Genomic DNA, 19332 nt, shown 5'->3' on the forward strand with positions numbered 1-19332 from the left:
TTTTTTTCTTTTTTTTTTTTTTGTGTGTGTGTGTGTGTGTGTGGGTGTGTTTTAAGCTTCTATCATTTGATTGTGACCATGTTCTGTGCTGTGCCAGGTGTAATTGAAGGCCCAACCTGCTGTTCACTCAGTACAACATCTAAAGGAGTGACTTCGTTTTAATTCTTGGTTCCTCGTTCAGTCTCTAAAATACTTGCATATTAACTGGAGAAAATATCTGTCTAATCATTTAGGTGTCTCCCTACCAAGGTTGTAAGAGACCTTCTCCCTGAATACCAGACAGCCCAGAAGCTCCCAGCCACGAGAAGCTGTGGGGGACCTGAGCCTCCCCTGGTAAGGCAGAAATGCTCCAGCCCCGCTCCCTCAGCCTCGTGGCATTTCCAAAAGGCTTAGCTCAACCTGACTTGTTTCGATTTAGATTTCTTTAGCTTCAAGTGAAATAAGAATAATAATCATCATCACTAAAAGGGAGCCCAAACATTTTTATTTTTGTTTCAATTACCAAACTAAAGAAAAAAAACCTCTTTCTCTGCTCAGCCTCACAGTTGATTATTATGTGCTGGATAACATCGGTGCTGATTTCCAGATCATTGTGCTGCTTGAATTGACAAGTATTTTAACTCATAGAAAGAGGCCTATGGTATTAGAAAAAAGCAAGTCAGAAGAACTGTATATTAACTTTATTCAGCTGAAGCATATTCAGGCAATACTCAGACTCCTACTGACACGTGTCAGGTAACATAGATCTTAAGTGAATCCCCTGGCTAATCCAAGTCAGCCCTAATTAGAGGGTCTGGGACAGAAAACATGCTGTGTAACAGCAATGATGCCTCTCAACCCAGTCACTTTTACTGAAACATATCCTGGGGAAGGAACAAAACCCAAAACAAAGGTCTTCATATTAAATTAAGTGAAATGTAAGCAGTGAATAGGTCAAAAGGAAAAGACTTATTAAAAAAAGTCCCTCTTGCATTCAGTAATCAGTTTCACATGTAAAGCCATTTGCAAGAGACTGTGTGGAATTCATTAAACAATTAAAATGTGCAGGGGGTAACAGAAACTCTATCCTCCAGAATGCAGAATGCATCTTATTACAGAGGTTTCCTTCCTGACCTTAAGATCTGTCTCAAAACGGATGAGAAATTTGATGTTATTAAACTCCCTGTGCAAAAACAGCTTGCAGGTCCACACATGGAAACTCCCAGGGAAGAGTCAGCTTGGACGCGGTGTGGGGAGGGGGACCACGGGGCCATGCATTCCCCCACCATCATACAGAAACACAGAAGGATCTTTCCTCCAGATGGAGTCTTGCAGGTCAGGAAAAGCAGCACAGGCAGCTACCACTCTCTTTCATTTCTAGCAGAGGTGGCAGTGCAGAAATAATTCCGCTTGTTCTCATTTCTTCTTCAAGCCTGTCCTAAGACAATCTTCAATGACTTATTTTTTAAGGAAGCATCGTCATATTCTCATGCTTTAACACAAAAATGAGAAATTCATGCAAAATGCAATACTTCAACTATTAGAGAACCCATTTATTTCATGTCCATTTTGTCTTCAAAAAGGACTATTAGCCCATACATGTTTAGGGCAGAAAGGGACCAGTTCACTCCAGCCTGCTTCTGTCCATCTTACAAATTCTGGTCTCAAATGTATGAAAAGAAAACTTCTTGCTATTTCAACTCAAGCTACTCTGATGTCACCCGAGGATGCAGGGAAACCCATTGAGAAAGTGGGTCTCCCCAGTTTGCTTCCTTTCTCCCTTCTTTCCTTCCTTTGGGAAGAAGTCATTTGTAATGAGGTTCATTTCCAAAGGTGTAGCAGTGACTACAGCACAGGACACCCAACCACTGTCCAGGTCCCAGTGGCAGCACGACTGAGAAAACTGGGGTTACAAAGCATCCTTACACAGTGTGTTTTAACCAGTCCCTTTCTACCTCAGCTGACCCCCACTCACCCAGAAGTGGGGTTAACAGTAATACTTTGTGAGATGTTGTTTCTCCATGTGCTGTGCAGCTTATCTGGGTCCTACCTCAACTTGCTCTGTTTGATGTAGGGCTGCAGAGATGCCACAGACAGGCTGCCATGGAAACATTTGTTTTCATTAACTGGTGGCCTGCATGATAAGAAAGTCTGAGTGGTACAGGAATGATGAAAGAGTATAAATTACCAATGGGCTCAGACAGCCGAGCCTTTCAAAGTGAAATCTAATTATTTTACCATTTATTTAGACAGATTATGTTATAGCTTTCTGACCTCATGTTGTGAGTAACAGCATGTATATGTTTAGAGAGCAGAAACAAAGACAAATTCCAACTTGTTTTAGGAAGACAGTTTAAATTAGGCTATGTGTAATGGACAGCATGACAGCTTGCTTCACTTGCATCTTTTAATTAAAATGCAGTGCTCTAGATAACAGAAAATTGAGATGGGGTAGAGATGGACAAGAGGGGAAATAAATCCTAGAAAAAACATAATTGTACTATAGCATTTGAAAACTCCTACTTAAAGCTGAAGAAACCCAGAAATAAGTCATTTTTGCTTGTTTTCTCGAATCTTAGGAAAAACTTGAACTAATGTGCTCATTGTCTTTTTTAATGTTATCTGAAATTAATTTTCAGTCTTGGATCTTGCTTTCTCTTTGGTTCTCCAAACCAACAAATGCAAAGCATAGGTCTAGCTTGCTTAAAAGAGAAATCTTCAGCTACCGCTTTGGAGTGCAGTTTTGGCCACAGCCCTGGCCTTGGACACTTTGACAATCAACATCTCTGAGCCTAATGCTGGCTGGGAAAGCACAATGAACAACCCAAGGAGAGCCACTGCCAGCAGGGGCAGACATCTAGGTGTAAACCAAATCCCTGCATCCCTCTGAACAGACTGCATCGACTCCGGTGATCCAGGGCCCCTCAGAAGCCTCCAGATTCTTCATGACCTGGGAGAGACATGCAGCTGCCCTGAGGCTGTTTTTCTTGGCAGAATACTGGGGACAATGTCAGTGTACAAATACCTCTTCTCCAAAAGCCAACAGCTTTCCCTGGAGAGGGGAAGATCCATTAGGTGGCCATCCCAACTGGGAAAGGAAACCCCCCCTCTGAAATAAGGCTGCCACTACCATCTGCAGGCTTCTGGTCAAGAGCAGCATTGGGGGTACAGATGGTAACACTGGTGGTTTATGGTTTTGGAGGAGGATGAATGAACAGGTTGGGTTACCTACTTAGCCTGGCTTTGGCTTGTAATGTCTTACTGCATGAAAGACTTTCTGGGTCAGACAGATAGAGCACACAGGCAGTAACACTGCAGGGCCTCAAGGGAAAGCTTTTACCTGGAATTTGCTTAAGATCCTTTCACTGAATGGAGACTACATTAGATGACCCACTGTTAACCTCAGCTTTGAAGTTAGCTCCACTACATTTTCCCTCATACATCTCATACAACATGAAAAAGCCCCAGTGTCACAAATGCAAAGCACTGAACATGAGACTGAAAGATATAGCAGAAGACAGTGAAGATGCTCAGCATTAAATATGGAATACAAAAGAGTGGCTTCTGAAACAAAGGATAGCGAGGGCATAAATGGATTAACCAAACTTGCCTCAGAAGTGTCTCAATCTGTGAGTACGTGCCACATCGTCTGCCAGGTCGTTAACGGGATGAACACATAATTGATAAGCTGCAGGTTGCGCTCTACTGGAGAGCAATAAGCTCCTTTAAATTACATTAATATTTAACATATATAAAAAGCATTTGTCATTTGCAAAGCACTTTATAGAGTAACTGATGGATTCTATAATGATCCCCAACTCCCAGACTAGGGAATGAAATTCTGGAGAGATAAATACCTGGCCTGCATCCAAATCAAGATTAACTGACAGAGCTATTGCTCTAGCTCAAATTAGGTTTCTCAGTTTCTGGTCCTTCTAGATTACATTGCTTTGTAGCCTTCAGTAGGTAGAAGCATGATACACATGGACCTGAAAGACAGGAGCTGACAACACAGGATGACATTTCTGACTCACATATAACAACTGTCACATCCCACGCTGGGTCACTGTCCACTCTGAAAGATGCAGTTGTGTGGGTTGAACACAAGGAATGGAAATATTAAATATTTGATTGCCATGTTGTCTGTCCCTCTCCCTTTTCTTTTAAAGAATTAATACTGGGGAATTTACTGGCCTCCATAATATGCTAGGTGCCTCAGTATACTTTCTATTTTATATATATATATAAAAGAACTGAGATTAGCTCACTTGTTTACAGCATAGTGTTAATAAGGCCAAGGTGGTGGGTTCAATCCCTGTATTGGCCATTCACTTAAGAGCTGGACTTAATGGTCGTTGTGGGTCCCTTCCAACTCAGAATATTCTGTGATTCTGTGAAAACTGAATGACTTTGTGTGCTGCTGACAGAGAAGAATGAATATATATATTTGTGTACATATATATGTATGTATGTATCTGTATTTTCCCCCATTTAAATTGGTATAGTGAGTTCACTTGAATGTGATCCTTAAAATATGATAGCATTCTTCTGAAATGTGATAGATTGTTTCTCATGCCGCAGCACTAGGTTTCTGTGAAACCAACACAGAACTTTGTTATTCCCCAAAAATTTCTGTAGAACTTCACCTTCAGCCTCCTACATGATTTCCTGAGATGTCTCCTGACACAGACCCTCATTTTCCCTGCCCTTGTAACTCCCTTTGTGCATACTTTTTACTCCTTGGGAGAAAAAGCACAGTGAAAGTCGCATCATTTCTCTTGGCTGGACTCAGCACCCTTTTGCTGTAGCTAAACTTTACACACACAGGGAGTGGACTCCCTTGGGATCTACCAAGAGTTCCCATGGGCTGGAGTGGGCTGTACCAGAGAGGTACCTGCAGCTGTATCATCAATACATACAAAAACACTGATACAACCACCTAGGAAGGATGCAAAGTCTGAATCACACCGTTTAAAGTATGTAAATTTATGCGTCACTCCAGCTGCACTTCTTCCCTGAAATATTTGTTCCTCCTAACCAACTTTGTTTCAATGCACCCCACGGTCTGCTCATCATCATAGCCTTACAGCTTTTTCATTTGAAAATTCACTCTTTTAGGAGCTCTATTCTCATCAATATTACATTCTGCCTGGGAAGCCTGATCATCTTAGAAGCAGATAAAATGATTACTGATGACAGTCAATACAACTTGAAAATATTTCAGCAATGTAAATAGAAAAAATGCATACAAAACTTATATTGGACATTATTCAAGAGCTATTCAGAACTTGCAAAGCATAGAAATCTGACAAGCAATAAAACATGATGGCTTCCATATGCCAGCATTTTGACACTTCAAAAGAACTCAAGTTTAGTGAAAGAGTGAAACTTCCTATAAAAAGTATTATTCACAGCATTTATTTGCATAAGTGGACATCTAACATAACAATTCTCCCTTTCTGCTCCATCTTAGATTCTGATAAAGCTCAGCCTGCTAGACAAGATTACCATAGAAATCTTATTTGGTAAGATTCACTTGATTGTATTCCAAAAAGTGACTCACGTTTTACAAGCAAGCGTCAAAAGCTGAAATGAGTTGACTCTTTCCATCAAAGCCAGTATGAGTCATTCCTCCAGCTTAATGGCTCCCACACTATCCCTGAGTGACAAAACTGAGACTACAGGTCAAGAAATGACCATTTAATAGTCACAAAGGATGTGTCCAGAGAGATAGTGCTAGACTGAAGGAAACAACATGGGACTTGACCAGTGAAATTAAAAGATACTCAACAACATGGACTGCTAAGTTGCTGTAAGAGTAGTAAAATACCAGCTTCTGTTCCCAGTTCACTCCTGGCATAGCAAAATTTGACCCAAACTGTAATGCCAGGGTTGAATAAAAATCAATATGGTTTTTGCTCACCTGCCACTCTCCAAAGCACTTAAAATGAGAGCAGCTGAAGGACAAATGGGCTGAATGCTACGTGATTGTAAAGATGCCATGATTTGGCTCCCAGTCAGGTACTCCTTTTCTCCATCCTCTCTCCTTCTCCATGCTCCTGCAGATTTCCCTTTCAAGCCTGAAGACTATTTAAGCTCTGCATTTATACACCCCTGTTCTCCCCAGGTGGCTTTTCTTCTCCATGGCAACCCACAGTTGCCCAAAGGATGGTTGGCCTAGTCAGGCCCTCCAACACACATCCTTCCTCTGCAGCCACTGCTTGGCCAGGCTCAGCCTTGTCTTGTGTGCGTGACTTTCTCACTTTTTCTTACAGAAAAATCACAGCATCTTTCTACCAGTAACATTCAGACACAGTTATGATTCACAGACATTATGGAAAAGCACACAAAACTCTCCATTCTCACTGCTATTTGTGCCTGACATTTCCCCCGCTTACCCAGGGTGTCTCTCATGCCCGCACTAATCTCACAAGTCAGAATTACTGTATGGACAATGACTCAATGAAGTCTCAACTCAGTAAAATACCAAGGAAATGAAAAACCCAGTGGGATCAAAATCCTTCTTTGTTTATGGGCTTTGTTGTCTATACTTTGTTTTCTGATGTGGCATATGTCAACAGAAAATTAATCCAGAGTCTCTGGTTGTTTCAGGGAGTGCTCAGAATCCCTCACCTAGCTAAAATCTGTGCACCATCTTCGAAAGCCTCCAGAGAAAACAATGAAACTATCTCTGTGCTTGGCAGTGGTGAAATATCAGGCCATTCATCCTTTTCCTTACATTAGAAATATAATTTTCACCATTTACCTCCTGAAAGGATGAAAAAAAGGATGAAAAAAAGCCTTTTACCTCTACTTCACACGCATATTCCGATCCATCCAGGAGCGTCACTTTGCATTGCATATTTTTTGGTTTCTTGGCGATCTTTAGAGGAGACTTGGAAAGTTTGCTAGATGAAGATTTTTGAGAGAGCTTGTCGTCCTCTAGCTGCTGATATTCCAGCTGTTTTGCACTAGCAGCAGCAAACTCCTCTTCTTTCTCTGTGGCCTATAAAGAAAAAGAAAGATACTTTTTGAAGTAAGATAAACCAGTCATGCCCTGCAGTTCACTGTGCTTGTGGCACCCAAGCATTTAAGTGAGCCTTTTTTGCGGCTTGGACAAGAAAATCCCTGATGCAGGACAGAGTCTTTACTGAAAAGATTTCCCATATTTCTCCCAGCCCTGCCTTCTCCCTCCAAAATGTACAGAATACCCAAGAAGGAGGGGCATTCATGGAAATATTTTAAGACCTTTACTTTTTCCATAGGTACAAAATCCCACTTGGACTTCCTGTATTTTTTTTTTTTTGGTGTTTTGGAAATTCTGAGTAATCAGTAAACATTGTTGATGAACAGATACTCCTATGGTTTCTTGATATTACTTTGAAATCCCGTACCTGTTAAATCGTACAATGTTACCATGGTGTCATACGGAATAGAAAAACACCATCAGGTTTGCACTAATTTTGCTGTCAGTGAGGAAACAGCCCCTGAATGAGGTCATGGATCCCCCCTGAACAGTGTGAATTCATAAGGGGATGCTGACGTGCCTGAGAGAGAAAGACTCCCCAACAACCCAAGCAAAGGGTTAAGAAAACAGGACAGAAGTGAGGGGCCAAACAACTTTAATGTGCAGCTGGCTGCCTAAATGGACAGTAAGTACAGGTTGAGAGGATGAATTTTGCTCTCTGCTGATGCCCAGTAAGTCCCTCAAGATGGAGAGAAGTAGGCAGGTATGGCAGGGAAGAGGGGCAAGAAGTAACAACCATGGCTGCTTTTACTTGGGTTTATCTGAGGGTCAGGCCATTTGAAGTTACCTTGATGCAGCACAGCCCACAGTCCTCTCCACAGCACTAGATGAAAGCCAGAACAGTTCTACAGCATTTCACCCTTCCTAGCAACAGCACTATGCTGCAGTCATTACCCTTCTCATCAGTTATATCCGTGACAGACTCCAAACAAAACCTCAACAGGAGTGCAGTAATACCTCAGCTAAAGCTTAAATGAAATAAAAACATCTTTCTGTTATCTCACTACAAGGCAAAAAAAACCCAACCTGCTCTGGCTCTGAATTATTTCAGTGTAATAAGCAACAAGCATTAGTGGAAAAATATTGTAAATTAATCCTTCAAGTCTGTTTCCATTTATTGTATATAATAAACCTTTGTGAAAATGAAGCAAATCCATCCAAAGGCTTTAAGCTGCTTTGAGACCAGAACAATGTTGCATCATATAACCTGAAACAACAGTGTACTAAATCACGGGGTACTGTCCCTGAGTGATTTCATAAAAACAAGCTTTAAGTTTCCCCTCTGCCTTCCAGTGAATGGGGGGAAGGACAATTTGGAGCTGGCTGTGATACCTACAGTGTCAGCTCCCACCAAAGCCCCAGCAAATTACTAAGAGGTGAGGCAAGACCCCACAGTCCTCCTTTCCCTGCAAGGAGGGCACAGCAATGGCCTCCTGGGCTTCCCTGGATGGGGAAACTGCAAGAAAGTGGGGCTTAAAAGATAAAAAAACAAGGGCTGCTTTCAAAATCTATTCCATCTTCCAGGCCATGAGTGCTCTTCCTCAGGAGCAGCCCAGCACCAGCCGTCTCTTCCCCTACCTAGCTCCAGCACAAGAGGAATTTCTCCTTCCAGCAGCTGGACACCAGCTCTGTGCCTGGATGTCAAGGTCCTTGCATACCTTGAAAACTGGCAGGAGATGAAGGCACAGTGTATGTAAGTGGATCAGCTGTTCGCTGAGCATTTAACACAGCAGCTGTGATGAGGAGGGACAGTCCCCCTGGGCTCACAGCAAGGCTGGAGGCCAGCTACCCTTCTACCACACCTGCAGCCAGCTGGCAAGTGGTCCAGCCTCGTGCAATGAGAAATAAACAAAACTGAAGATGCCTCCTGCTTGGGCCTCTGTGCAGAGCTGCACTGCTGCTGGTGGGCAGAGGGGCTCTGATGACTTCTATACGTTTTGTCAAAAGAAATCTGCCAGGAAAGGTGCATGTGCACATATGTGGGTAAAAAAACGGGGAAAAAATGCACTGCCTTACCCAGCGGCTCATTACATTTCTCATGTGAGAGTGAGCACTCTGCTTCAACAAAAAACAACCAACAAAATACCCCAGCATGGAACTAATCTCTTTCAAGAAAACAGAAAAGCTGCTTGAGAAAAAAATCCACAACAAGGACACCCATCATCCATTTAAACCTTAGAACCATACTGAGCCTACAAGTAATTTCTGTGAATCTCAATGGACTAGTCATTATTTTCCTTCATAAAGACACTCAGTATCTTAAGACTACAGCAGAGGTTTGCTTATTTATAAACATTAAAAAATATTACTGAGGTTATTTTGTTTGTTAAGGTTCCCATCTATATTAAGATCAGGGGAATGTGTCTAGGTTAAAATCATACAAAAGGTTTTCCTCTCATTTGTCTGGCGAATAAAGCATGCCAAGAGCCATTAGAGAAGATTCCCCCAAACTATGCTGATATGTTCAGGCATTGAGGTACTTTCAGACTGTATTAAGTCTCTCCTTCCTAAAGAAACTTGACATCCTGGAATCTAGGTAAAAACAAATGGCCAGTGAAAGACCCATGTACAGAGTGAATTATTTTGTTCTCTGCTAGCATAGCTTCATTTTCTCCTAAATTCTTCTCCAAGATACGTCTGCACAGTATTTTTTGTAGTTTCTGTACTCTCTTTTTGCTCTATTTTCTAAGTGCCGTGGACTAAATTCTAATGCAGCAGAAGTTGCTTCAGGGTTTGCGTTTTTTGAGCATAATCTCTCTCATGTATGACAGAGTACATTCAAGCCCTTCTGAAGCTGGGCCCCCTCTCAAAGGAAGCCTCTGGAGTAATGGGATTCAGCAATAATGATCTTGGATACTTTTCAGCTTCTCACTGAAGTGATACAAAGTGATATAGCCACATTTGTAAAACACATTAATCCCATCTACTTATGGTAGTTTCTCAGAAACATTGGTGCCCAACCTTGTGTGATGCCGCCTTCTCTTTTTCAAAGAGACAGGAAGGCAGGCAGAAAGTAAGGCTGCCTTATTACACCTGAAAGGAAGGACTCATTTCTACAATACCTGTTAATCTCAATATGAACAAGTTCACCTACATTAAAATGTTGGGGGGTTTTATGTGCATAGGATGACAAAGAAAAGTCACTGTCATGGATTGGTAACTTAAATCTTCCTTCCCAAGGTTCTCTCATATGAGCAAGAGCAAAAATCAACTTCCTCACTGCAATTACATGCAGCAAGAGAGAGAATGAGCTCCTTCAGTTTTTGGCTTTTTAATGACACCGTTGCAAACAGCTTTGTCTCTTAGTGCCGCATTTAATGTTCCTTTCCTGAGCTACAGACACTTAAGCCACTCTGAAATACGCTGGGCCTATCCATGCAGCTGGATTTGGCAGTCTGCTTACAGCACGGACGTTTGGATTCAGCCTGGTAATCTCGGCGGGAAGGTGTCACGGATCCCTTTCACTAACCCAGTTCTTCTATCCTGCCTTCCACAGAAACCAGCTCTCCGGTGATCTCTGGGAAAGAAAGGGATCACGCAGCACATGAGAGCACCTCACACCTCTAAACACATGTGGACAGGCTTGGTGTCTAAACTGGGGGTTTTTGTGTGTGTGTGGTTATTTTAGGGTTGGGTTTCTTTTGTGGTTTGGGGGTTTTTTTGTTGCTGTTTATTTGTTTTACTTTTTAACATGAAAAGAAACTTGAAGTGGAAAGATTACTGAAGATGTCTGGAAAATCTCTATAAATACTAATACTAAAACTGATAGAATTACCCTTTTAATTAATGACCAGTTTATTCAACACCTCTTCTCTTTTGGACAAGCAGCCTTGCTTCTTTTCCCCAAACTAATTACAGGAAATTTCTGATCTATTTGAGAGATCAGAATTGTTTCACCAGTACTTCCTACTCCAACCAGGTAAAACAACAGGAGCCCGCTTCAAACAGCCAGAATTTATTAAATGATGGAGGAGAGGAGGAGCTAGACTGGCTTATTCCACTCTCCAAAGGTAAATGTGATCAGATGAGGGTCATAACCTCACAGAGCTAAGGGAAGTGATTTGCAGGTACCTCATTAATTGTGTGTCATTTACCCATGAAGAACAATTCCTGTTAATCCTATTGACTGGAAATTATTAACGGAAAGAAGAAAGCAGCTTCCGCAAATTTAATAAGTGCAACAATGAACTAAATGGAAAAGCATGCAATAGCTCTTCTGAAACCTATTACATGAATAGCTCAAGTAATTATAATGCAGTCATTTCAGAACCACGAGAAACTTAAGGGACCACAGATTCTTCACGGCTCACACATCAGACAAGCAAGCATGAAATCAGTGTTCAGCAGGTGTCAAAAGAAATGAACTCTGAAAACATTTTCAGCTTCATAAAAACTGACACTGTTTGCTGTCTAATGCAAACGCAAGGTCGAAGATGTTTCCTGCTTAGTTAATGAGACTGCCCTCCTGTTTAAGCACTGGGGGCAGAAATACCTGCCATGAATTTAAAAACATTCTGCGCAAGAACTGTTTTTCTTTAAACGCCAAAGACCAACCAGCCCAGATCTACAGCATCCCACTGAACACCCTTCCATGCATATCCAAATATGAATCTCCACTCCTAACGTGCCAGGCTCATTATTTCCCAGGAGCAGTAGGTGGGTACCCAGCCAGTGGCGCGCAGCGAGCGTGTGCGCTTGGGCTCCCTTACCTGCTCCTTCCTCACTGGCGTGCTGTGCGCTGCCACAGCCGAGAACTGCTCGAGCGCGGTTTGATGTTCTTCACTCGGCTGCTGCTGGGGCTGGGGCGGGGGTGGTCCTGTGGCTGGGTCTCCGCCGCCCCTTCCTGAGCAGGGCTCTCCTCCTGATCCTGCTCTTTATCCTTGGACTCAGAGTCTGATCCCGATTCTGTAGTCATGGTTGATTATTCTGTAAAAGAGGGTGAGCAGACCTACTGAGTACAATCTCATAGCTGGGAATTTGTAAGGTAGGCATACAAAATGAAGAAAGATCAGAAAGTTTTAGTCTTAATATCCTCAGACTTTAAAACTTACGTATCTATCACACTGTCCCAACCTGGATCCCTAGGAAGGCTTCCCTCATGCAAAAGACCAGGTCTAAATGCATCCATACTCTCAAAAAACACGTTGCCAAAAAGTCTTTTTCTACATAGTAATACACAGTCATAGGACTTATGTTCAAGTTAAATACAGATTACATAGTTCATAATTCATAAAAGGAGAGTAACACATTGGGCCTTAAATCTAACAAAACCCAGTGGAGTTTGGGTTTCTAAACCATGTGGAAACTTGAAACATTAAATCTTTTGTTCTTTACTTTGAAGTCAACAGGGCTTGAGCTCCTCAGCACCTGCACTCCCTTTTGGAAATGTACTCAAGTACTTTTGATGCTTTTAAGCAATATATTAATGGTTGAACTAGATGATGTTAGAGGTCTTTTCCAACCAAAATGATTATATGATTCTATGCATACAAGAAACTCTGAAATAGGTCCACCAAAAACAGTGCAAACATACAATTGTCCTTAAACCCAGTTCTGTCCTTCCCACTTGAATTTATCTGCACTTCTGTCATTTCTTTCTAAGTGCTAGAGCATCCAAAAGAAAACATAAAGACTTCCATTAAGTCATTCTAAGTGTTAGATTTAAAATGAAGGGAATACAACTTTCCTTAAATGTGAAAAGTCTGTTTGTACTTTGTCCAGTACCAAATCAAAATGAAAATATTAGCAATATTAATTCAAAGTTTTAACTAGTTCAATTAAATAGTTTTGTGGCAAATATGTGGCTGGCACCCAATTCTCAAACTAAATATAAGCAAACCCCAACTTTAAAAAAAATACTGTGATTTTGTATCAAAACAAGGATTTGAAAAAGCAGACTCTACGTCAGTTCAGCAAAGGGAGCGTGCTTTTTATGTTTGTTACTCATATGTTCTCAGACCTCACAAACTTATTCTTGAATATTTTGCTACTAAGCAACTTGAAGGCAAACCAGTCTGCTGCAATCTATTTCTGTTAGTCATCAGGACACAACTTCTTTAACCTGGTAACCATGGCTACTGTGTAATTATAGGTGATTCCACAAAACATACATCTGCTAATTCATCTGCTAAGAAGTCACTATGAACTCCTAGCGTACACTACACTGTTTACTAGTAGAAGCAAGTTTATTAGAGAACATAAGTACAAACCTTTCTTTCCTTTTTTTTTCCCACTTAAATGTTTGATAAGCTAAATTGCTTGACATAAAATGTTTTAAACGAGGCCAATTACTATTTTCAAACTCACTCGTGTATTCTGCGCTTTCAAGGCTAAACTCTCCAGTGAATACATGTCTCTGCAGAGCAAAGCAAGTCACAGCACTCAGCCTGTGTTCAGCTCCTGCACTGCATGTGAGGATGGGGGTGCATGTTCCCACCTCCTGCCAGCCAAAATAGCACGAGAGAGAAGCAGAACTAGAAAGCATACATGGCAGAATTATGCTTCAGGCCACATTTTCAAGGTACTAACATGTGACACACTTGTTTAGAAACACATCATAAATTTCTACACTCAAACTGGCACAACTGTATAAAAAATATCTTTTGAAATGTGTTTTTTAACAAATTGTCTTTAGCATCTACAAGAAGTAATAATTAACTTGGGTCTAAAAATGTGACAGTCAGAAAGGTGTTCATTTAATCAAACTTCAACTGTCCGTATCTGAGATGGTCACTTTATATGTGGAGCAGAAAAACAGACGTTTTTCTGAAAAACAGAGAGGGATTCATCTGACCTATTTTAAATTCCTGCTTTAAGCTGAGATAAATCACATACTAGAGTGACTTCAACTTGCTATGAAGGAAGCCTAAACAAGTTCCTTCAATGTAGATCACACAGACCCATCCTCCACGTTCAATTCTCCTAAGCCATTCTTTTTTGTATGCTTTAAACATTAAATTGCACAACAATGTTAATCTCTCAGTTTTGCTTTGCCCATCTGTCAAATCAACATGGAATAAACTATTCTTCATCTGACACTCATTATATTTGCCTTGCTTTAAAAGCACCCAAGTTGCCATGAATGTCTCAAGTTTACCCCTCCCCCCCACCATGTCTTGTACAAGTGTATGAAGACATGAAATGCAAATTAATCAAATAATTATTTCAATAAACTCAAACTATGTAATCAATTTTCTTTTCCAGAAACTATGAATTAGGAAGTTACCAAAACCTAACTTACAGCTACAAAAATCATTGCTCAAACAATACCAAAGAGCACCTATGACCAATACAATGAGTAATGCATGTAGTAAGTTGTAGTACTTTTTTTCCCCCCTCTTGATACTACTTAGAGCAGTGTAAATAAAAAGTAACTGTCATTCTTGCTGTTTAGAAAGAGGTATTATTATTCTCTGTAGGATCAGATTGCCACTCATACCTAAGCAAAAGCCTGTCTTCCTTCAGCTGCCATCACCATGACTCTGAAAGTTCATTTTTGCACCCTGTGTAGCTTCTTTCCTAATGCACATTTGTATCCTGGCTGTTTGCAAGCATGGAAACAGCCATTTAAATTAGCCCCATAAACCACAACTTCGTGTAGCATGAGATGTAAACAAGTTTAACTTTTCCTGTCAGCTATAATTTTGAATCTCAGGGAACAACAAATGTGGTTCTTGTATTCTTCTGGGACATTCCTGCATGAAGCGTAGCCTTACAGTACTGAGTTACTCTCTAGGACTGGCTTTCTCTCCAGTTCCAGGAGTTCTTGCTGGCTTTAAGAGTGCTTTATTAGAAAACTTTGTGTGCTTTATCAAATCTTTCAGTGTAAGAAATTCCCTGGATACAATATTACCATCATTAGTCAGATAGCAGATGGATTTAATTAACACAAGGTTGCCCATTTCCAAATGTCTTTATTTCCCCATGCATGTAACACATTTAGTAACAAATACCAAGAACAAAACACTAGTCTTCTCACACTGCTATCTTACAGGTGTAAATAGAAGCAAAGCAAGCACATTGCAAATCCAATTTCTTACAAACTCCTCAGATGACAGTGTTGCTATGATTTATCTCCTTCCATCTAGTGTGGGTTGAAAAGACCTAAATTACAAGGCAGAAAACAACACTCCTCTCTCAGTGCAAACCAGTAAGTTGTCTTGCCTTCCTCAGCAAACAGCTGCTCATCCACATGAACTCTGACAGCATTTCACTTGTTACAAGTAGCACAACAATCCTCCTAGGAAGAGGAAATTTCACTTATTGAAAGAAATAACAGTAATCTTAAGAAATTTACCAACATAAATATTACTCTACCTCTGTTTTCTTGAGGCAAACCTGACAGAACAGCTAGTAGAGCCTAAACATTTATTAAACACGCAGCTGGCTGAGAATTTCTTACTCTTATTTGATTATTTACTATAACTGGCTATGTACCAAAACCATGACTTCTAATGTGAATTTCAGTACAGGAAGAAAGAAATCACTCAAGTTTCTTAAACTTTTTCTGTTGCCAGCACAGCCTCCGTATCAAATTCCCCTTTCCAACAAACAGAAAACAAACCAATGAAGAGAAACTGGGAGCACTACCTTACACAAATGAGGTAATACTATACAAGCCAGATGTGCTCTTGGATAGCTACACTTTGGCTTACAAGCCAGTATTCAAAGATTCCAAAAGATTAGCAGAGTCCAAACTTGACACAGATGCTGCTAATACTGGATAGTCTGAGGCAAAAGTACATTTGCTTGCAGACTGAAAATCAGAATGAAAATTAAGTCTTTGGATTAAAGGGAGGGGTGGGGTTGGGGGGGGGGGAAGCCCCAAACTAGCTTATTTTAATCTACTACTAAAAACTTAAAAAAACTTAAGTTAAAAATGTATGTACGTTTTAAAAGGTCAGTGTGTTAGTGATGCTGATGAACACGTAAGGGAATATAAATATTAATATACTGTCTAAGTATTAAAACACAACTTCAAAAAACCAACAACATGGCATTTTATAATAATTTTTATTAGACCAAATCACAGAAAATAAATCTTTTCATACCCTTACACTACACAAAGACATTACATAAGGATTACAAAACCTGCAAACTACTTTCACAAAACCCCTACATCCTAAAACCTTACACCACACCTAGACCTTGTTCCCTTCAGCTACCAATCTGCCGCAGATTGGGAGACTCCCAATCCCATTATCAATTGGTCGTTATAGACTTAGAGCACATAATTCCCTTTTCTCCATAAGGGAACCCAAACCATGTTGTCCTCTGTGTCACCTGGTCCCCTGCAGCAAGTGACAGTGCCAATCTACTGTATAAATTCATGCATTCAAAAACTTACTTGACACTCTACCTCCCATTTTCAGAGCACAAACCTTCTGGGTTGCATCCACAGAGCAACAAAATTCACAGCTAATTAACAGCAGAGCCCACAGTTTAATTAATGCCGCAGTCATTAATAAATGTTTATTTATATATAAATACATGCTACTGAAAATATCTGCTATATTAAGCAAACAGAAGTCACATTAGACAAGAAATCGCGAATTAATTCTGAATAAATTGTGATGTAATAAGAAAACAAAATTGAACCAAGTATAATTAAATGAGCTACACATATCCACTAACTATTTCCTGCAATGCATGGATTAATGATTTACATTTAAATGCTTCTTTGATCTAATTAATTCTCTTTGTGGAAAGTTCTCCTTTAATTACAGTAATTCTTGAAGATTGTTATAAATCTTTGCAAAGGTCCAAATTTGGAAGTTATGTAACAAAATAATGATTCCATACTTCAAAAATAATGTTCTGCATAATGAGAGACATATTTATCCAATAACGATGAGATGCTGATGAGAAGAGCATATGGAGAACAATATTGCTGCAATGAGCAGTGACAGAAATGCCAATATATGTTTCAAGAAAAGAATACACACCAGAACGCCGACTTCTAAGCTTGAAATATAAACTGTTTTCATCAAACTGCCTGAATCTCAGCTCACTTCATTCCAGTTGGGTTCCTTTTTAGGAAAATGATTATTTTCTGTTGATCCTCTTTAATGGGGGTGAGTTTCACCCTGACAAGCAGGAGGCACCCAAGCCACAAACGCCTGGCAGAGGGTCCCCAAGAGTTAAAACCAGCTCTTTCTTGACCCATCACCAGGGCCAGCATCAGCTGGAAGCCTCACAGTGGAGGCACCTCCCTGGCATTACAGTTACTTCAGTGGATATTGACAAGCCGAGTGACTGCAGAGATGTGTCCTGAATGGATGTGGGTGGGAATGACCCCAAAATGGGCCACTGGATGCCCTCTCCCAACCTCACGCTCCTGCTACCTTTCTCATGCCAGAACTTTGGGGGCCTGGTGGCTCAGCTGGGAGGGCTGGACCTCCCCAGGATGGGGAGGGGGAAGCAGCAGCCCTCCTTTGGGCAGTGATGGGTTACAGGGCCACAAGGCTCCAGCCCAGCAAGTGCAACCCTTATACTTCAATGCACAAACACACTGGCTGTGCTGAGAGTTCACCGTGGCATCCTAAATGTACACATATAAGCACAAACCCGTTAGAGTCAGCACATTAAAAAACAAAAAAAAACATGAAAAGAAGGTTAAAAAAGTAAGAAGAGACAAGAGGAAAATCAGTGGAGAAAGGTGCTAAACATCCAGATGAGCTGCCATCGTGCCAGCAGAGTGTGCTCCAGGTTAAATGACTTAACAGATGTGGTGGCACAGGACACAGGCCCAAGCACAGATGCAGGAGGGAGACTGCAGGGGGGGCAGGGAGGTGTCAATCAGCAACAATAAAAAAAAGCTGCTTGGAGGTGTTGCAAGACATAGCATAAGTTAAAATATTTGTTCGGCCTTCTAGGAAGGTGGATGATACAGATTTCTTTAAAGTTTCTTGATGAAGACGAAAACCAGAGGCAACATAATGTACTCTGGAGGAGATGGAGAAGTCACCTTAAAACCACCAGACACACCTTTCAAAGGGGACAAAAAGGGGACTGCAGACATGAGTTACCTGTCAGGACCCAAAGCTCCCTCATCCCAGGCACACACGCATCCCTTGGCAGCACCACCACAAAATGAAAATGCAGCTGGAGTGTTTCTGGAGAAACTTCACCTAGCAAGCCTGGGGACAGAAACTGTCAGAAGCTTTGAAAGGGCCTGGGAAGAGGAGGAATATATCAAAAAGGAATTGTACACCAAAGCAGAACCAGAGACACATGACTCAGGGATGAACATAAAAGGAGAAATGAAGACCAGGATGCAAAGTGACTTAGAATTAACCAAGAGATGTGGCAAATAATAAGCAGAGAGTCTATAAATACATTAGAAGGAAAACCAGGCCTGTTACAAAACATGAGAAAGGCTGAATTCATTTCCCAGCAGCTAGCTGGGACTAGATAATGGGGGCATATTTCACTTGACACACAGGATGTGCAAGTGCAGGTTGGATGGAGTAAGGGAAGAACAGAGAAAACGCATCAGTCAGTCAAGTGGTTTCAAGTCAGCAGGAGCCACTGGAAATGTCCCTACAGTGCTTGGGGAACCACCATCAGTAATTTTTAAGCCATTAACCACTGTTATGCAGATGCCAGAGATGCCAGGTAAGGTCTAAAAGAAAAGAATAGACCAAACACAGCACCCAGTCTTACAAGAGAAAGCTGGAACAGAAAAGCCAGAGCACTTCTAATATCAAAGTTACTGGAGCACACTGCTAAAGGATTTCTAATCCTGTAAAAATAATGAGATTAGGAACAAAACACAACAAATGGCCAACATGAATGTATCAAAAAGTCATTTCAAACTAGAGTAATGTCTCTCTCACACTCTCTGACAGGGCATTTGTCCCAGCAGATAAAAAGGAAGTAGAGTAGTACAGATGCCAGAGCCTATCTTTAGAAAGGCTTTGAAAGCAGCCCCACATGACGTATTTTCATGAGTGAACTACAGAAATAGCTTATGTTATCACAAGAAAAAAATGAAGGGCAGGGGGGTAAGGTGTACAAGTAATAAAAAACCCCCAAACTCTAGCCTACCTAGCCAACAAAGTTATCAGCACCATGATGAGAACCTGTGAAAACTTATTGATTTAGGTAATCACAGCCATTTGAGGAACAGTGGAAGATAGGAGAGTGCCTGATCCATGCTCAGTATCACACCGATGAGGTTGGGACACACCCACTGGCATCCTCACCTGACTTAAAGAAGAGCAAAGCAGTCTGAAAGAAAACCATATGTGTGCTGAATCTGACTACATTCTTGTAAGGATAATGGCAGCAGGGGTGGGGACCTCAGAAGTGAAAAGTGATGAGAA

General features: G+C 41.0%; 1 protein-coding gene across 1 annotated transcript in view; it reads right to left on the reverse strand.

Moving 5' to 3' along the window:
• Positions 1-19332, reverse strand: part of EPB41L3 (erythrocyte membrane protein band 4.1 like 3) — a 95327-nt gene that overhangs the window by 54224 nt on the left and 21771 nt on the right. The window contains 3 exon segments of the mRNA XM_017738253.1: positions 6788-6985; positions 11716-11823; positions 11826-11932. Of these exon segments, the coding sequence (XP_017593742.1) occupies positions 6788-6985; positions 11716-11823; positions 11826-11921 (402 nt within the window). The 5' untranslated portion in view covers positions 11922-11932.

Source organism: Corvus brachyrhynchos, unplaced genomic scaffold, assembly GCF_000691975.1.
Source record: "Corvus brachyrhynchos isolate BGI_N302 unplaced genomic scaffold, ASM69197v1 scaffold106, whole genome shotgun sequence".
Lineage (NCBI taxonomy): Eukaryota > Metazoa > Chordata > Aves > Passeriformes > Corvidae > Corvus > Corvus brachyrhynchos.